At 40.5% G+C, this 19,606-nt stretch overlaps 1 protein-coding gene across 4 annotated transcripts in view; it reads left to right on the top strand.

Annotated features, from left to right (window-relative positions):
• The window catches only part of LOC147214425 (ERC protein 2-like), a 141,963-nt gene that overhangs the window by 35,984 nt on the left and 86,373 nt on the right, over positions 1-19,606 (top strand). For all 4 annotated transcript variants that reach the window (XM_086141664.1, XM_086141662.1, XM_086141665.1 and 1 more), the window contains 2 exons: positions 14,339-14,476; positions 17,618-17,806. In XM_086141664.1, coding sequence (XP_085997790.1) covers positions 14,339-14,476; positions 17,618-17,806 — 327 coding nt within the window. The remainder of the gene's footprint in view (positions 1-14,338; positions 14,477-17,617; positions 17,807-19,606) is intronic.

Here is a 19,606-nt window from a genome sequence, read left to right as displayed (position 1 = left end):
AAAAACCAAAACACTTGTACAAGATTTGAATGTCGATGAAGTTGATTGGCTCTAGATACATGATAAAGTTAACAGGAGCCAAGCCTTGGCGGCTTCGAATTTTACCCGTGACTTGTTGCATTGAATCCACTCGGGGTTTCTTATTTCTTCATGAATATCTGTCTTTTCCTTTAGATTGACTGCTCATCAGTGTCTGTCTTCCTTATTGAACACTCAAGTCTTCACTCATAGCATCACTTTTGGTGTCAAAGGCCCTTCACGTTCACATCCACTATCTTGTTTTCTTTGTCCGATGGCTTCTGTTTCTTTTTTTCATATTCTCATTTTTCTTCTGAAAAGCCTCTTTCATCCTCTGCATGTCAGTCTCTTCCTGACTGTGGGCCTTTCTTGTGTTTGCCAAGTCGTACTTTTCTATCATGAAGGCCTTCCTTTCTTCACACGTGGCGCATCTTTCATTGTTCAAGGCCCGCCTTGTCTTACTTTTTGATTTGTTCTCTTTTTTTCTCAGAGGACTTTCTGTCATTATTCCAATTGTGCTCCTCTACAAAAAAGGCTTTTCATTTCAGTCAACTCTCTGAAAAGACTTCTTCCTCATTTCTTTCCATCCCCTTCAAACTCTCTTATTTCACTGATGTGTCTTGGCTGTGTCTAATCTCCTGACATTTTTTATCTGCAAAACTACGCATGTCATCAAATTTTCAGACGATAAGATCATCTCAAGTCTGTTGGATGTGAACGCCTGCCCATCATAGTACTCCAGTCAAAACCGGGAGTGATGATGACTATCTGGTGTTAATATTTAATAACTGCATTATTGCCCAGGTTTCCTGTACCTTCAGTACCTGGGCCTTCTGCAATGGTGTGTAAGCAAGTATTATAATATATGGTATGGCAGTCAGAGTTTCGGTTCCCTCACAGTCCAGTGTAGGGCCAGACTTCAAGGAATAGGGACTACAGCATTGAAGATAGTGGGGAATTAGGCAGTTGTTAAGGGAGCAAATAAGATACTGAGTAACCCAGGGGTGTAAAACATACGGTCCTCAAGGGGATTCGACCAGGCCCGCAGGATAATTTGAAAGTGAAAAAATGCATAGACAAGGATTTATTTTTTTAATCAAATGCAATTCCAGGATTTTCCGCTAGGGGACGCACTGTTTTGGTCAGAGTAGATGACAATCTGCATCACTGAGACGGACCAATCAGCAGACGTTATCAATGTACCCCCCTGCTGCTTGTTATGACGTTGTTCTCGACCTCCCCGCTACTCTCTCATTAGCCAAAATGTTGTTATCAAAACAGAGAAAAGTAGTTAAAGAGTGTAGAATTTTCAAAGGAAAATTGACAAAGTCCTATTTATTTACGGAGACGCACGGGAAACCTTTGTGCTTGGCGTGTTTGCAACAAGTTTCGATATTTAAGTAATATAATATACGGCGCCACTACGAGACTCGTCAGAGTGAAAAATATGACAGCTTGCAAAGACAACTGAGAAGAGATAAGATCAACGAATTGCTGGCGGGTCTGAGGAAACAGCGGTCCACTTTCACCCATTGCCGAGAAATCAGTGACGCAGCGGTAAAAGCCAGCTAGCTAATTGCTAGCGAAAATGTGCAATTTAATGTTAGTCACCAGCTTCACTACAAACGAGTATGATGGAATTCTACTGTTCATGCAACTCCATACATTTTCAGTATGTGTTGTATGTGTATGCATGTGTCATGGATGAATTTTACACATTTACAGGACAGGTGAATACCCCAATCCTTACACTTTTAATGGCACCCTTTTTAGTTTGGAGGGTGTAGGTAGGGATTCAATTTAGATTTTATCTGCACATGTGTAAATGATTTAAAAATCCCTTTCTTTATAAGTCTCATTTATCTTAAAGTGCAGTACTATATTTTTCAATACCAATTACTTGTTAAAGTTTTGTGCCTTTGTACGATCAGTGGGATCGCATGATCACATGATTGCAATGCATTCATGTGAATCATAGAAGTAAACTGCACTTTTGTCTAAGGAAATATGAGGTGTTTCATGAAATGTTTTGTAAAAGGATTATTCATTAAATTCCAAGATTTTCCTAATGTCCTTGTACTTCTTTACAACAAAACAGAGGAAAGACATGATATTTTGGTTATTTACTGCTGAGTATGCTATTATTTTAATGGTCCGGCCCACTTGACATCTACCTAGGCCGTATGTGGCCTGTGATGAGAAATGAGTTTGACACCCCTGGAGTAACCCTTCTCACGCCCACTTTAGGGAGTATAAGATTGTGCCATCAGGGAGGCGTTACGGGGTCAGCAGGTCCGGTTCAAATTGTCCTTGATTCTCATTTCAGTTATAAAATAAACAGGAAAATACCTCTCAGGGCTCAGTGTTGTGGACCCACCTTTTTGGTAATTCTCCCTTAAATATATAACATTTCAACAAGGGGGAGGTTTATGGCTGTGGATCCTCTGCCTGTCAGTCAGGCTTTATCACTGTTTATCAAAAAAAACCTACTCCCCATGCCGTTTTCCCCATGGAGCCGTATGCATGCAGGGCTAGTTTATCTTCTGGATGGTCTGATCTTTGTTGTTCTTATCTACTATTGCTTTTACTGCACTACAGCCCTGTGAGGATTGACAGAATTCTTAAATTGTGTTGTTTTACTTGACCTCTATTTTCTTGTTTTATTTTGCACCCACTTGCACTTTCAGCTTCAAAGTAATGACTAGTGCAGTATCCCTTCTGACAGTATCCTCTACATTCAAGGTACCACTCCTTCACCAGTAGTTTGTGACCGCATTACACTCAAGTGTACTATGATAGCAGCTTGTGTGTTATGGTATGTATATTGGTGTGTGCGAATAATGCAGCTGTACTGTACTACCTGCCCCAAGATGAAATTCCCTCATGGAACCATAAAGTTTATCTTATCTTAAAACCAAGAAGTGTGCAAAAATGTAGATATTTTAGGTGTAAACTATACCAGCCAACAAGAATTCATCAAGCTTGAATTCAAAAGTGCTAAAAGGCAAACACAATAGCATTTTATTATCAATACAGTCACATCGGTCAATGAACCATCGAGTCACATTTTTTGGATGAAGTCCGACCATTGTTTTGCAGCAGTCTTTCCGTAGTATGAAACAAAGATAGTCTGACAGTGTCCGAAGCCTCTGGTGTGTCGAATGAAGGAAAACGTAATAAATTGTTTGAAAATTGATGTGATGACAACGTTCCTGCAGAGGTTTTGTACCATTGTATTCAAACTTCATAATCTGCGGTTGCTCTCCTGGGTTTGAGTCCCTTCGATGAAATTTCAATTTGTTTTATTCTCAACAGTGTATTTATCTATATGCTGTTAAGTAAATTCTTTAGAACCGAATTGGTTGAACTAATATATTTCCATTGCCTAGACTAAGCAGGATATTGAGGATATTGCACAAATGGAATTCAACACTTACTGTAAACCCTAGTCAAATTTGCCGTAATACTTGAGTTAGTTACAGATGAGAGTGGGCCGCGTATCCCTTTCCTTTTTTAAACAGACCTTTTCATAACTTTGAACTCGCTGCAGCACAGTTGTGTACACTGAACATCTCTGTTTGTTTTCCAACTTTCCTGCCTCAGAGCAGCTCTTCAAGGCTGTAAACTATATATCTTGTGTACACAAGGGGGGAAAGAGAGAAGCGCAGTTTTGATTAATAATTTGTTTCCTCCCCAATCTTATTCCATGCAAGTCTTCCAGCTGCAAAAGACACAAACCGATAGCGGTTAAAGTTTTCCAAGGATAGTGTGAAGAATTTTCCTGAAGCATATTTAAACCCCATAGTGTGTGTGTGTGCATGTTTGGGCACAAGCGTGGAAGTGTATTTTTCTCTTTTCCCAGCAAAAGTGAACTGATAAATTGTATAACAACAAATAACAATTATTGTTGTTGAAAGTCACAAATAAGAACTTATTCTTTTCTCATTCTGGTTTTTTTTTTATTATTTACTGTCTCAAACATATCATTAAATATGTCTGTGATATTGAAACTCAACTCAAGAGATACAATTTAGAAGATTGATTTGTCAGCATTTTTATCCACAAGTCATAAAAATACCAATTTGTTCCCAATGAATTAACAGTGGCTCATTGTGGATGAAGGAGGTCTGGCTCTCAGTTCTCCAAAAACGCTTGTGAGCTTTTTTAGTTTGAAGCCAATGTGAGCATACAAGGGGGCTTTACCTATGCTTGAACCTTGTTTACCGTATGTAAATAATCACAACCAACGAAAAGTCATCATCTGCCGATAGAATGTGAGTGTTGGACTGAGGACTCTCTGAGAACGTGTAGAAAATCATTTGTTTATTAGTGGGGAATTTCAGGCCGTAGCCTGTCCAGTGTCTTCACTCTGGTTGTACTTATTCCTCAGATTTTTTTTCTTAAGTCTCTGTCTTTAATGCTTTAATCATTCATCAAGTGATATTTTATTTTTAGGAGAATTTATTCATTGACTCCGGGGAAATTGAATCATGGTTATGAATATACATACATGAATGCTAAGCTAAGCAATCTCCACAATAGGGTCTTTTGAAATCATTTACGTATGCCATTGCAACAACTGCCTTAAATTACTGTATCTATCAGTCATGGCAGCTCTATTTTCTGTCTCAGGAGAGCGGGATTGTTATAGTTTCCTACAGGCCTCGCTATAGACAGTCACTATGACTTATGGCATGGCACCATGATGTCACTGCTGTAGTTTGAGCCATAGTCTGATTCTAATAGTTAGAGGCTGAATTTAACGAAGAATAATGAGCAACTGCCCTTGAAATGGGGAAAAAAAGAAAAAAAAAATCTCAAAAAGAATATGCATATGCCAGGTTTGTACAGACATTTTTGGTGTTGCGTATCACAACACAGAACAGAGGAAGCTCTGTTGGAGTCCTTGGTCTATATGACCATGACCAATGCATAATGATGCATTTTTTTAAATTTATTTTTTCATTTTTGGTTCCTTTTTTTTTCGCTGGAGGGGTGGAGCATGTTGGAGGTACGCATGCAGAGCTGGTTGTGGTGTGGTTTTGGCATACATGTGTTATTCATGTTCAAACATTGTGGTCATCTCAATCCATATTCATGCTTTTAAAAAGACTAGCTGTGTGCATGGAACTCTAGTCTCCCCTATCAGGTTCCCTCCCTATAGCAACCGCAGACAGAGAGATTCAGTTATGTCTGCTTTGGCTGCACTGGACATATATGTGTTTGTGTGTGTCTATATAGAAGGATGCCCTGCATACAAGGGTCTCTGTTAGCGAGCATAGTGTCTAGCAGATCTTCTCTGGACTTTCTCAGGGGAGCCCATGCTGTATTTCAGTGTACCCTCTGCCAGCCTCTTTCAGCACTTGTTGAGGCCTGATGTCATCACTTACTCGGACCTGGTGTCAGCACTTGCTCTGGACTGGTGTCATCAGCACTGGGGGAGCTTTGATTGCGGCCAGAAGGGGTGGAGGAGGCTGAGGGGAAGAGAGAGAGGGAGAAAGCGAGAGAGAGAGAGAGAAACTGGAGGGAGTTATCTGGCCTTAAACAGTCCCCCTTTCCCTTCTCTTTTCTCTGCCCATATGGGGGAATTTCCTTTTGCCATGCACAATTTTTTCATAATCTTATGAGCTTTCGTTGAAATATGCTCGGCCCCCTGTTGCACAAATGGATGCACGTTGTATCGTTGCAATCTTCTGTTAACAATGTACTAATTTGTGCAAACTACTGTAACCATGCAGGCTTATTTTCCCAAAACAACTTTCAGTGACCCTTTTCTTTCTCCCCTCCCACATGTATTTACACACCACTCTAAAACAACAGTGGCACTGTTGAATATGATGCATATGGATAGTGAGGGAAGTGCTGCATGTTGATTGAAAGGAAAATATTAGTCCACCATTGGCACAGGGTTTATGGTGTGTTTTGTGTGCTTGGATGATGAAACCTGCCAACAGCTGAATATTATGATTCAGCACTTTGTTATATTCTTACTTTTATTACTTTTTAAACCCATTTTTTAGCCATGTATTGTCTGCTATAAAACACAGCACGAAAAAAAAGTTCATTTATATGCAAAGCTCATGCATATCTGTTTGCACCAAGGCAGTATTTAACACATGAACTCGAATCATGAATTTATTTTTTGATTCTACGCATACGTGCTGACATTCACGCTAATCGTACTTGCTTTGAAAGAAACTTGCTTAACGGATGGCTTTGTTTGAAAGGGGATCTGAAATTAACTGTTGAGTGCACTGTTGAGTTAATATTACATTTGTTTTAATTTTTCAAAAGCTCCAAAACTTGTAATTGTATGTGAACATGCCCGGGAATTTGTGATCTTGATGGAACTGTGATGAGGCCACCAATGCCTTTCATCCTAATGGATTCCATCTGACCAATCAGTGGGCGGAGACACGGCTACAGATAAGCCCGCTGGAGCTGAGGAGGTTCCGGTAAACAGCTTTCGATCGCCCCTCCCCCGCCCCCGATTTCCCTCACTGCTCCTATCAGCAATCAGCCAGGGTTAATGGTGAGAACCTGAGGCTGGCTGATTGTAGCCAGGCTACACATCAGTCAAGACTCCCGTTATTCAAGTCCATCTTCCCCCTGACCACAACACACCTGCACTCGAGTTCACCAAATCAGACATGTCTGATGACTTCCCCTCTTGATGAAGAGCTTAAATGTGATCGTATACAAATCATACTTCGAGCTGACCCGTTTGAACCTTACGTGTCAGCAGACCCGCGTTTCTTTTTCATACTTTAAGATCCAAGACAGGCTCTCGCTGCAGCTAATCCTTTCAAATGAAAGTGTCAGTTTGACCTTGTCAGCGTAGAACATTTAGGGTAGGCTATTCTCTTTCTTTCTTTCTTTCTTTCTTTCTTTCTTTCTTTCTTTCTTGCTGTCTGTCTTTCTTTCTTTCTTTCTTTCTTTCTTTCTTTCTTTCTTTGTCGATTTTACATTCTTTCTGACTTTTTTTTTTTCCCCAAGATCAAAGTGTTTCTTTTTCCGCCTCTCAAAAGTGTAGAAAAAGAAAAGAATTAATACTAATGGTGCTGGGAGTCGAGGAATAAAGCGTCAGGGTAATTACCTAGCAATCACTGCAGCATTCCGCAGCTGAGGGGGGCAGAGATATGGTCTGAGCCTAAAGAGCATGGACGTGGATCAACTTGCCCAGCGTGCACACACACACGCACACACACAGAAGTAGTTTGCACAATTGCAATTTGTCTTCATTGCACAGCTCTGGGTCTGCAGGAGTCTTTCCCTGTTAACTTTGCGCTAAGGTTGAAATGAATAAATGGCTATGAAAACAAAATTCAGTCATTCTATTTGTGCATGCCATCTATGTGTTCCGTACTCTTCCAATTGATGCGTATGAATGTAGAAGAAAGTCAGTGGGTGAATGACTGCAGGAATGCACGGGGAGAGGGAGTGGATGTCTGCTTGTCACATCTAAGTGCTATGTGCGGTCCTCATTGCCTGAACCTGGCCCAAAATTCATGTTAATACATCACAGACCACAGACTGTGTGTGTTTGTGTATGTGTGTGTTAGTACCTCAGGGATCAGCGTTCTATGTTCAGAAATGGCCATATGTTACAGCAGACATGCAGAATTGGCAGGGTCGGACCGGCCATCTGGTATACCCAGCGCTTTCCCAGTGGGCTGGAAGGCCTTTCGGGCCGATGCATATTTCTGTCAGGTAATTCGGCCCATTGGGCTTTTACTTAATTGACACCAAGACTATATAAAATTATTACAGCCCTGTCCAAGGTCTGCTTTTCACACTTATTTGACATTTATTATACTCCGTCCCACTCATCATTATCTACTTATATAAAAATATCAACAAGTTACCACACGCCTGAATTCAACACTGATTTGTCTGTAAATGTGTCAGTCAATGTCCTCAACGCAGTTTCTAACCTCTGTGCACGTGCAGCCAGCTTTTTGCCAAGCTAGCTGTCATCCCTGAGAGAAGGTCTATGTTTAAGCGCTTCAGGGTTTTGCAAATTACCCAGCAACGAAAACGCGGCACTCTGCTCACACTGCAAAAGTATGTTTTCCATCACACTATGTGGAAACTCGTGGTCCCATGAGTTGCGACACAGACATGCACTTAGCAGATTCGGCACAGAGTGTAGTGAAGATAATGTGAATATTGGGGATTTCATGTAGTCCATGTAACTTTATTGGATTTAACATAAAATTTAATAAAATTTCTGCCGGAATGAAGCATCTCTGGGAAGTCTGATAAGTATTTATCATGTTATTGTGTTCATAGATGGTGTCACGTTTGTCATGTTTACCACTCCATCTGCTTCGGATTAAGGTGGTGTTAGGTGTTTGTATATCCAACATTACTAAATGACCAAATAGTAATTAAAAACATCCTCATTTTAAACTTTATTCCAGGACTTCACGGAGTTTATATTCTTTATATGACAAAGAACAGAATTTTTACTGGATGCAGCCTGAGAAATTAGCTGTTTTGCTGATTTACCAGCAGCAGGTTGTTTATTGATGATGGAACTGTCTCCTGCTGTCTCCAACCATCCCTCCATAAGGATCCATCTCCTCTGTAGTCAAATGAGGCTGAGCCAAACCCCAAAAAAGCAGTTTCCAGATTACTTATGATGAATCCCTTAATGTGGTAGTGCAGGAAAAAAAAGTTTGCACTTTCTTACTTCAGTTACCTGTGAAGTTTGAGGGAAGTGTTCATTTCATCTTTGATTACCAGTTATATCTTAATGTTTGTTTTTGTCTTGTATGAAACACTGAGTTTATCCATGTGCAAAATGTCATCATTAGAAGGTCGAAATGAAATAATGCTTGCTTTGTTACAAGGATTCAAGATTCTTTTGAATATGTTGTATAATGTTGCTTTTCCATTTGTTGCTAAGTAATCATATTTGCCTTGTCTGGTAACTATTTTTGCCTTTTGCAGAATTATTGCATCTTCTTTGGCATTCTGCCTCACTTTAAATGTTATTTCTAAAGCTTTTAAGCTTTGCATTGAAGTCTCATGATTAATATAGTAAGATTGCACATAAGAAATGACTGGAAAATCTGTGCAAGCTACCAGCGAACCACCAAATACATCTGAAAAAACACCGATATCTTGCAAATTTAGATTTGGCGCCCATCTGTTTTTACAGTTATGCTTGGATTGTGTTCATTCCTATATCTATGTGCTTGAACTTCAAAGTTAGGTATGTATGGTGCTGGTGGACACAGATTTTCCTTTGTATCGCCCAAGAGGCAATAGTAGTTTGGAGCAGATTGAATGTCATGGGAATAGAGAGGGAGCTCAGGAATCAATGATAATCACCATGAGCCCACTATAAAATCTGCTTATCTGGTCATCATGCCTGTGCAAGGCTATTTACTGGATGCCAAAATTACAGATATGGCAGACATATGAATGTGCAGATTCAGATCCTTTTACTTGTTCATTTCAGGTAAATGATTTGTGGCCCTCTTTTGCCCTTGTCAACATAGACATCAGATCTGTTCCGTCGCAGATATAAAGAATTCAGCTTTTTGTCACTCCCTTCTTCCTTCCCTCCCTCTATCATTGTCCATGATGTTATTGAGTTCCATCATTCTGTGCAATAACGGATGACTAATAACTCCTGAAGCAAAATAACATGACATCAGGGAGGTGGTGTTAGGTGAGCAGAGAAGATGTGTCTGCTTCGAAGGTCTGCCTCAAGATGTCCAGTTACATTCTAAGCCAAATGACTCATTGGCCCTTAAGAGATGCAACAGGGAATTCACTGCCATCAATGAAAAGTGAGGTATTTGGCTAATTTATACAGTGTAATGTTCTCACTCATGTCTAAGTCCAACTGTTCATTTGTCTTTAAAACAACAAGTGTTAAAGTGGTAAAATTGTTTGCTATAACAGAACGCATCTGAAGCGGGTGACTCTGGTCTGTAAAATGAAGCCAGATCTTTTCCCATAGTTGGGGTGCTTACCCATTTATTACTTTCATTTCACATCATTTATGTCAAAATTTGTTCCACGCACTGAATGTTTGGAAAATCACACATAGTATTAACCTTTGAAACCATAATTAGACGTTAGATAAGTGGATAAATGTAGCTATAGCAGCAAATTTCCACATGGGGGCATCAGCTTACACAATATCAGGGTTTCGGGAGTCTGCTGGTCTGCCCGGTGTTCTTTCTTGAAGGCGGTGATGAGGGCCAAAGGTGATAAAAGGACAGGGGTTAAGTGAAGTGCAAGTTTATATTCCCCAAACCAAAAAGGTCACTGTCCTTCCTGAGTTTCATAACTTAAGCATGTTTCTCTCTGAGGAGCCATGTCCCTTGGCTTGGGAGCAGGAAGTCGTTATTAATTTCAGAATCAACAAACTAAAGAGATGGAGCAGACCTCAGGTGCAAATGTTTGAATCCTCTACGTAAAGCATACATTAACATGAGTGTTTGCATCTGTGCACACGTACACAAGCATTATATCCACGGCGTTGTCACTGTGGAGCACTTGAAGTAGGAGTGGATTTCCAGAATGTAACCTCTCGCTGTGTCTCCCTTTGACTGTGACCTACATTTCTCTGGGGAAGTACCCACTGTGTGTTACTACATATTGTTCAGTTTGCGGTTATTGTCCCTCAGTGTATTTGAGAGAGGCTATGTGTCTGTGTGTGTGTGTGTGTGTGTGTGTGTGTGTGTGTGTGTGTGTGTGTGTGTGTGTATGTAAATGCAACCAAAGCAGTGCCAGGGTATCTGGGTTTTTACTAGGGTTTGTCATATTTTCAGAGGTGATGACAAGGGGAGAGAAATTAGTTTCCTCTCAGAGACGGCGGGCAATTATTGTTTGGTGTTTTTATTGGTCCAAAGAAGTTTTAAATATATGAATGATTGTATTTTCATGGTGGTCACGCTCCATACTGGTCCCCTTTGTGTTCTGCAGAAATGATTCTTTTGGAGGCCACAGAGTACTAGTTCTTAGTTTAGATGGAAGACAGACGGGTTGACCGGGTTTGCGGTTCTCCAGAACATGCTGCTTTTAGATCACAATTTTTTTTACAAGAGGCAGTGGGCCTGATATTGTTTTACTAACTCCTCTCTTATTCATTTTAAAACTTCTCATTGTGATCACTCTGCGCATAAAGTTACCGCAGAAAAACAGCAATCGTCCTCCTGGACTCTAAGGAACAATTTCAAATTTTTGACTTCACACATTCATGCATGTTATCCATTTAAAATTCAAAAGGCCTTGAAGTAGTGTGTTTAAGTTGATTACATAACAGGCTGCTGTTCCGCCAGGTTCATTAGTTAGTAAAAGACAAAAAGAAAGGAACAAAAGTCTTCAGGTTAGTCTCTACACTCACCATTAGGATTTTAGAGGACTTGCCTGTCTTGTGGAGTTCAACCACTGCTGATAGAGCATGCAACTTGAAGGTCAAGGAAAGTTAATCATGCATCAGCAATTCCACTCTCAAGGGGAACCGGCCTCGGGCCTTCCACTTTGTTGATAAAGTTATCGTTGTCACAACAGTCCAGCCATATATGGTGCAGAGTTGTGTGAGTGAAAGGGATTTCCTGAAAAGATGCACACACACACACACTTGGGCAGACAGTCTACATAACTGCCTCCCTTAAAGATTTATGATAGCTGCCTATCGTCGGTGGTCCATGACAGTGGGAGGTGTGTATAATTTTAGTGGAGGTGTGCTATGCACTTAAATAACAAATGTTCTATATATTTGTGTGTGTGTGTGTGTGTGTGTGTGCGTGCGAGTACATCTGTCTCAGAGACAGAGAAAGGAAGAAAGAGTAGAGGAGGAGCAAAGAGATAAACTGAGTGACTGCTTTGTCATCATAACAACTAGAATCTAGTGGAAAAGAGGCTCGGCATCCAAAATGCATATAGCTTCCCTGCAGCTTCCCCGCAGCTTGCCTGCACAGAATAGGGAGTTTCTCTTCAGTGGGTATATTTGGCTTTGAGAGTGCTGACAGAATTTGTTGCCCGTTTTCCCATACTCAAGACTTATGTGAGTCATACCCATCTGCTGTTACAAGATTTTCAAGTTTTTCTGGACCATTTCACAGGGGGCTAAGTGACAAGGTTAAATATTACATTTGGTTTTTATTTAGCGAAAAACGGCCAAAGCAAACTCAACCCCTGCGAAGAATGCAATCATTTATAAAAGTGGTAATATGCTCAATTTGACCAAAAACAAGGCGCCCACAGGGACGGGGTGGGAGTGTGTGGATGAATGCAAATGTGTATGTTTCAGTGTGTGTTTAAGAAAACACGGTGTCTCACTACTTTTGTTTTGCTACAGCTTGAGGCCAAAGTAGGGTTTTTTTTCACATTGTGGATTCAGAAAAAACTGCAATATTCTTGTAGTTTCTCATTTGTCACAATGTCTTCAAGTTCTGGGCATTATGTATGGTGTAATGTCCCCAAATTTAAGGCTCCTTGAGAAAACTTGCAAAAAAGTACCCATTCACCACTACGTTTTAAAAAATCATTGACACTAAATGGGGAAAAGCAAAGAAAAACTTCATGTCTGTCAGTGCTCATTTCCTGATACGGTTTCAACCGTAAATTCCCATCTAATGTATTCATAGCAGTCATGATTTTCTGGGAAGTCCGTTTGACAATGGCAGTGTGAAGCTTTCCCATCGTTCCCTTAAGGGTGTTGTCTCTATCGCTTGTGGACTGATCTATCTGGGTTTTGGTTCTGTAATGACTGCCATTAACCTATCAAGATCTGCCAAAGGGTTCAGGCAGCTTTATTCCACTCCCTGGTGCAACGTTCCCTCTATTATCGAAACCAATATGGCTCCCCCTAAATCCTAGTTCTTACCCTCCAGAGAGCAGAGAACACCAAAGTCTGCAATTTAATTGGATTCATTTGTAAAATAGCTGTGGAGATTTGGACATTATCTATCTATGCACCCATGACGGGAATGCAGCTCAATCTGCCCAATGGATTCTTTTTTCTTACTCTGTGCCTATTGCAGCCAAAAAGTGGTCTCTTGTTGGGCTGAAGTTCCTTTTTTGTGTTGTTTTGTTTGTTTTTATGGGATTCTTATGTTCCTTCCATGATTAATTCATTTCATTGCTTATCCATTTCTTTAGTGCAGTACAATCCCCTTTTTAAAAACATCACCATTTGGTTCAAATGTAGTATTAATGGCTTGCAGAAGTAACTGAATGGTACTTTATGTATTTGCACAGACGGAGCTGGAAACTTTGCAACCATCAGGCATACACTGTAAGCTAATGTAAAGAAGCGGACGTTCATTTTTTTTTTCCACCTTGGATTGACCCCGTCTATCAGGCAATTATTTTAATTTCAAAGGAATGCATCATGTCCTTATGGAAATAATGATAACCCGCAAACGAGTCACTCTGTTTATGTGTCCTATCACCAGATGTGCTGTCCCTTTGTTACAGAGTCCCATTGCATTGTACAATTTCTCACCCCAGCCTGCATCTGCAAGTGTTTTATTCATGTGTGTGTGTGTGTGTGTGTGTGTGTGTGTTTGTATGCATGTGTGTTTTGCATTCTGCTTAGTGGCTCTTCATCAGATAAAGGATGTTGAACACCACAACTGGCTATTACATTACCACTTCAGTACATGAGGTTAGCCACAGGGAGACAGATGGTGAGGTATAGCTCTTTTAGTCAGTGGGTTGAATAAAATCTTATACAATGTTTAATTGCTACTGAAGCTAATTGGGTCAGACTGTTCAATATATATGTATTTGGACTCAGACTGGCAACAGAGCTGCCCAAGCAGGTGCCAGAGAAGCGACGAGGGAACCAAGACGAGTGGGTTTCTGTGTCCTAATGGAAAAGTCGTGGGTGAATAACTGACCTGCTGTCCGGTGCAGCCCGTCCGACTTGCGGTCACGGAGTCCCAAAACTGTCAGTGTGCTTTACTTTCAGACAGCTAACCTCAAAAAAATGAAGTCACAGCAAGACAGAAATGGTGTGGAGTTACATTTGAATAAATAAATGAATAACAAATGAAATAAAAAGTGAAATGAAGACAAGGTTATAGACAAAAAAAAAAAAATGTCAGTAATCTAAAATGTTCCAGGCCGTGCATTTTTTACTCAACCAATTTGATTGATTTATTTTTTTTTACCAAAGAAAGTTAAATAAGGACAGCACAAAAGCACAAGGTCTCCGGTCCGAATAACAGTCAGCTTCATCTCCGACACATCTTGATTACAAATGGTTCGATCGATGTATTTGTTTCCCATGGATAAATTGCTAATCATAGGCACTCGTTTCCCGTCCCTCCGTCTTTCTCCCCTCCAGATTGAGAACCTATTGGAGCAGCTAAAAGATAAGGACAAACAGCTGACAGGGCTGAGGGAAAGGGTCCAAGGCCTTCAGACAGACTCTAGCAACACAGACACGGCCCTCGCCACACTGGAGGAGGCCCTTTCAGAGAAGGTAAAAAGAAAGAGTTGCTGTTACAAAGATAAGGTAAGTCGCCCGGCTAGAATGCTGTGTGGTGGAGCTGAGATAGAAGGTCTGATCACTGAGTGCTAGATGGTTTTAAATAAAAAAACAAAGCAAATCTTGAGATATTCTTTCACCGACTCATTCAAAACTCATAAAGAGAGTTTTACCATCCGAGAAAATTGAAAAAAGGATGCATCGTCATCTTAAACGGCACCTACGTTTCAGAGGTTGCGCTGAGCACAGAGTCTCTCTGACCCAATATTTAAACTATAAGGTTCAAAGGAGCAATTCAACGGGAGATATTGGCATAGAAATAAAAAGAGATGCCCAAAATCTTTCCAGGAGGCAGCATGTACATAACCAGAACAGCATGGGCCTCTAACCGAACCCTGTGGGACAGCACACAACAGAAGGACTGTGTTTGAAAAGAAATAACCCACAGGGATAGAAAAATGTTTGACCCCGAGATAGGATACAAACCAACAAAAGGCAATTCGCACAATACCAACTCACTGGTTGTGCTTGCTTGGACCAAAAGCAAAAGCAGCCGTATGAAAAGTTTAGCAGAGCTCTAGTAATGCCAACAGGAAGCTCTTCTCATTATAAGCTATCGCTAGTTAACTTAATAGGACCTGTTTTTAAGAGAATGGCATTTAACAAAACTTGATCAGAAGTTATCATACTGGACGTGTATCTCCAAAGCATTTTTAAGGCTTGAACATTAGCTTCCTTCCTTCTGTTCTTTTGTCAAACCTTACAAAAGGAGTTAAACATTGCAAGTCTGGTAACACTGATGGATTGAGGTTGGATGGCGGACGCATTTTTGCTCAGATACCACTAAGTTTATCCTCAGTGGTAGACACACACTTATAAAGCAGTGCAGACATTGGAGTTTTGAGGTTTAAGAAATAGTTTTGAATTTCCTCGTCCTATCGTTCTTTATCCCATCAGTCAAAAAGAAAAAAACATATCTTGTATGTCGCAGTTTAATCTCTAGTGTCTCTCTTGCTTAACTATCACTTGGTTTCCATTGAACGACGTCTACTTATCAAAATCAAAAATAACTCAACATTATGTGTTCTTTTTTGTGAGTCCCTAGCAGGACTGAGTCTAACAAACGCTCGCGTTTTCTGTCCCGATTCCCATATTGTAGAGTTTAAAAAATATCTGGAATTATTATATTGCACATGTACATCTTAGCAACATTCAATTGTTTCCATGGTGCTAAAAATGGCTAAATGCTAATTATGTATGTTTAAGCACTAGTTGCTTTTTACGCCCACTATGCAAAACAGCGATACAGTTGGGAGTCCGTTTTCAGTTTGTCTTACCTTGGATAATAATAGCACTCTATAAGATTATTTGGTAGAATACATATGCATGAACAAATAACTGAAATTCATTTATTTATTGTAGTTACTGCTAATCCTGCTGTCAGGGGCCACCAGCTGCTACTGATTTTTCTTTGTAAAAAGAAACAAGCACTGGTGACATCAAATGACAGTTCATGAAACTATTTCATTTTGTTCGTTCCAGTTTTCACATTGCAGAATTAAATTTTGTGCGGAGAAGATTAAATCACTGTCTTGACAGAATATGAACTTTATACTGTTACTTTAGCATTTAGTCAAATCGGCCACATGGCTTCCGGGTTTCCATATTAATAGGAAGAGATATGCGTGCTTTCGGTGCAACATTGCCTGTGTACGTGTGGTATTTCCTTCAGTTCTCTGAATTTTACTCGAGTGAACCGCAGTGCATGACTATCTTTCCTGTCGGATCGTTAACTTTACGGTCGCAGGTGATTTTTGATGAACAGACAAGCTGTGGGTTGATCTGTGTATTCTTCTATTTGTAACATGTCAGCTGTGTAATGTACGATAAACCGAATCTTCTTTTTTTTTTACCCACGTCAGCCTATCTATGAACCCAAAAAACCACTTCTGACAAAGCCGACGTATAATTCAACTGTGATGAGGAGAGCATTGGCGAGATTTTCTGACTTTGTGGTCAAAACAGGGTGTGTGTAATGTGTTTACAAGAGCAAGTGTGTGTGTTGCTAATCACACACCCTGTCACAAAACTCTCGAAGTCAGTCGCTAGCCACAGCACTGTGGTTCTAATTAACAGGCTGGGGCATTGTGCCCATTTTAGGCCCTGGTCTTTATTTTGTGTGTGTGTGTGTGTTTTGGAAAGACAGTGAAAAAGAGAGAGACAGTGCATGTGTGTGTGTGTGTGCGTGTGTGCGTGTGTGTGTGTGTGTGTGTGTGTGTGAGAGCTCGGGCGTGTTGCATTGTATGCATTTGTGCGCCACACTCAGTCTCCTCATAAAGGCTTTTTTTTTTCACCACATCCTGATCTCTGCCTCCAAACATCTTACAGATATTTCATAATGTGGGTGAATCACCAAGACCTTGTGGTAGCCTTGTGGTCTGTCTCTCTCACACTCTCTCTCTCTCTCCGTCTCTCTCCCTCTCCTTCTCCTAAAGCTCACTATTCAGTGCTGTACTGTGCCAGGTCTAGTTAGTGGGCGTATTTGTCCAATTACCCAGGGGTTTAAAGCTGCCAATCATGTGGCGATGCCACATCGTAAAGCCTCATTGCTGAGCTGCGCTCCGTGCCTAAATAAACACCTGAATAAACACCTTGATAATCACTTTACTCCACAACTAAACACACACGTACACCTTAACACACACTGACGACACACACCTTGCAGGCTCTGCCACCCATGGGTTGGACACGCTCCCCGGCCAATTCCCAAAGCTGCAGTCCTCTCACCGTGACTAGATAATGGGGAAAGTAATGATCTAAACATAAGGGAATGGGGAGATTTAAGGATTTGATCCACTTTTCAGCCTATTTCTTAATAAATCTCTTTTTCACCCTCAATCCATCTTTGCCGTCTCTGTGTGCTCCACTCGGCTTCCAACTGTCTCTCCCTTGATTTATTTTTGGTAGAAAGATTATGAGTAGTATTTATTGATTTTTCTGTTGCAGTTATTCATGTAGTTTTTATGCTTATTTAGCAGGAGACAAAATTATCAATGATCGTAGTTCAGGCCTTTTTGTAAGAGAGCGGTCATTTACATTCTGTATGCAAAAACAATTTTTCTCTGACTTTCCCAGGAGCGAGTGATTGAGAATCTCCGGGAACAGAGGGAGAGAACAGACAGGGTCCAACAGGAGGAGCTGGAGAAAATGAGGAAGGAGAACCAGGAACTAAAAGACAAACTTTTAGCACTGCAGCCCCAGAAGCTGTCCACAAGCCAGCCAGCGAATCCTGGCCCAAACCACAACTCAAGGCCTGACGCAGAGGTCCGTATGAGAAGGAGGTTACACAAGTGTGTGTTGGGCGCACACGGTAAATGTGATCACGCATGTACGCTACACATTTTTGTGCTCCGCAGAAACCCGGAGCAACTGTTGCAATGTCTGATGGAAAATTTAATTGAATTCTTTTTATGTATGTGACACACAAAGACTATTGCTTATTCTGTCAACAGTACATGTGGCGTAGTTTTGCAGGAAACAAAAATAGTTGCTTCGGGGTTAAAACTTTTCGAGGCCGGTTCGGGAAGGGTCAGTTATTCTGTTTTGCTGGTTGAGGCGCGAGGGGCTACAGAATGCAAGGGTGTGCCCGCAGCTGTCCGTGGTATACAGTGCCGTTTATGTTTTTATTATTTTTGTAATCAATTCATATCAAAATATCAAACATTATGAAAAGGATGCAACATACAGACACATTCATACTAAGCCCATATTATCATCCTCTTTTCTAATCTTGTTTAACTAAATGTAATTTGGCGGAAATTGATTTATTTGTCTTGTGTTAATATTTTTCATGTAATTATTCCCCTCTTTTATGTTATAATGTTTCCTGTGTTCTTTTCTCTTGTGACTTTCCCCCTATGTCTTCTATAGTTTTCTCCTGAAGGTATTTTTTTTGTGTTTTTTTGTGACTTATTTGCTTTCTATGTTACTTTACAAATTACCATCCGTTGTCTAGTTTTATTTACTGTCTCTTCTCAGTTTACCAAGTATCAAAGCCCCGTGCGTTAAATCTCCAACCCCGATCCCCCAGTGTAGTTCACCTATTTCAGTGTACCGTGGACACCGAGTCCCCGGTGTGTCTCGACAGTCGTATCCCTACCTGGCCTCATGTGAGCTCTATCTTGTATCGCGTAATTACTTCTTTTGTTTTGTTTTCGCTCTCAATTCTTAATCTCCTTTTGAATTCCTCTGTGGATTATCTGTTCTGCGTAGCCACGTCTGCTCTGTTCCGATGCACATTTTTTCCTCTCTTTACAGTTTTTGATTTATTACCATGCTAACGTTTGGTTTTCCTTTTATTTAGTTTGATTCAAACTGTAGATACCCTTTTATTTTTGACATATGAACCCCTGCTTCAACTCTGCATTTGGATGTCTATTTAACCCGACTCTCGGAAAAGATGATGACAAATATATTCTGATATGCATCCCAATAACTACATAATGAACCCAAAGACAAACTCATTGGATAAAGGCATAACATGCATTTCCCAAAATCTATTTTACTGTTAGATGCAATCAATGTGGATTGAATTGTTGTCCTGCAGACAAGGATTAAACTAATGAATTATTCTGCAGTGGATGAAGTAAGTATCCTGTATTTAGAACCGCTCACATCTAAGAATAATGCAATTCTCTCACGTCCCTGTTAGCATCCACTTCCTCTTCCTACTATAGAGCCTGCATGCAATTTGTCTCAAGGAAAAGAGGAATAGTATATGAGAGAAAGATTTATGGAAAATAAAAATCCCTCTATCTCTGTGCAGGGGCCAAGCTAGAGTCCCTGCTGTCTTTTCTCACTTTTTCCTTCCCCAGGCATACAAGCCTGGACAGACTTTCATCCTGCCAGATTTTCTGATAACATTTTTTTTAATAGTCATAAAAAGCATACAGATGTCTCATTCATGTGAAACGATATCTTGTTAAATGTTGATGCAGCCCCACATAAAAGGGACAGCCGTTCAATAACTCTTAGGTTTGAGTAGATTCACACTCCGACAGAAGCGGCGCCATAATTGAAGTATTATGTGTACTCTGCGGTAATCAAACTTCACAAATTCTCCAA

This window comes from Fistularia commersonii, chromosome 34 (genome assembly GCF_037954325.1).
Source record: "Fistularia commersonii isolate RoL2024-O1a breed Wild chromosome 34, RoL_Fcom_v1.0, whole genome shotgun sequence".
Taxonomy (NCBI): domain Eukaryota; kingdom Metazoa; phylum Chordata; class Actinopteri; order Syngnathiformes; family Fistulariidae; genus Fistularia; species Fistularia commersonii.
Note: the sequence above shows the minus strand (reverse complement) of the source record. Positions and strands in the feature narration are given on the sequence as shown.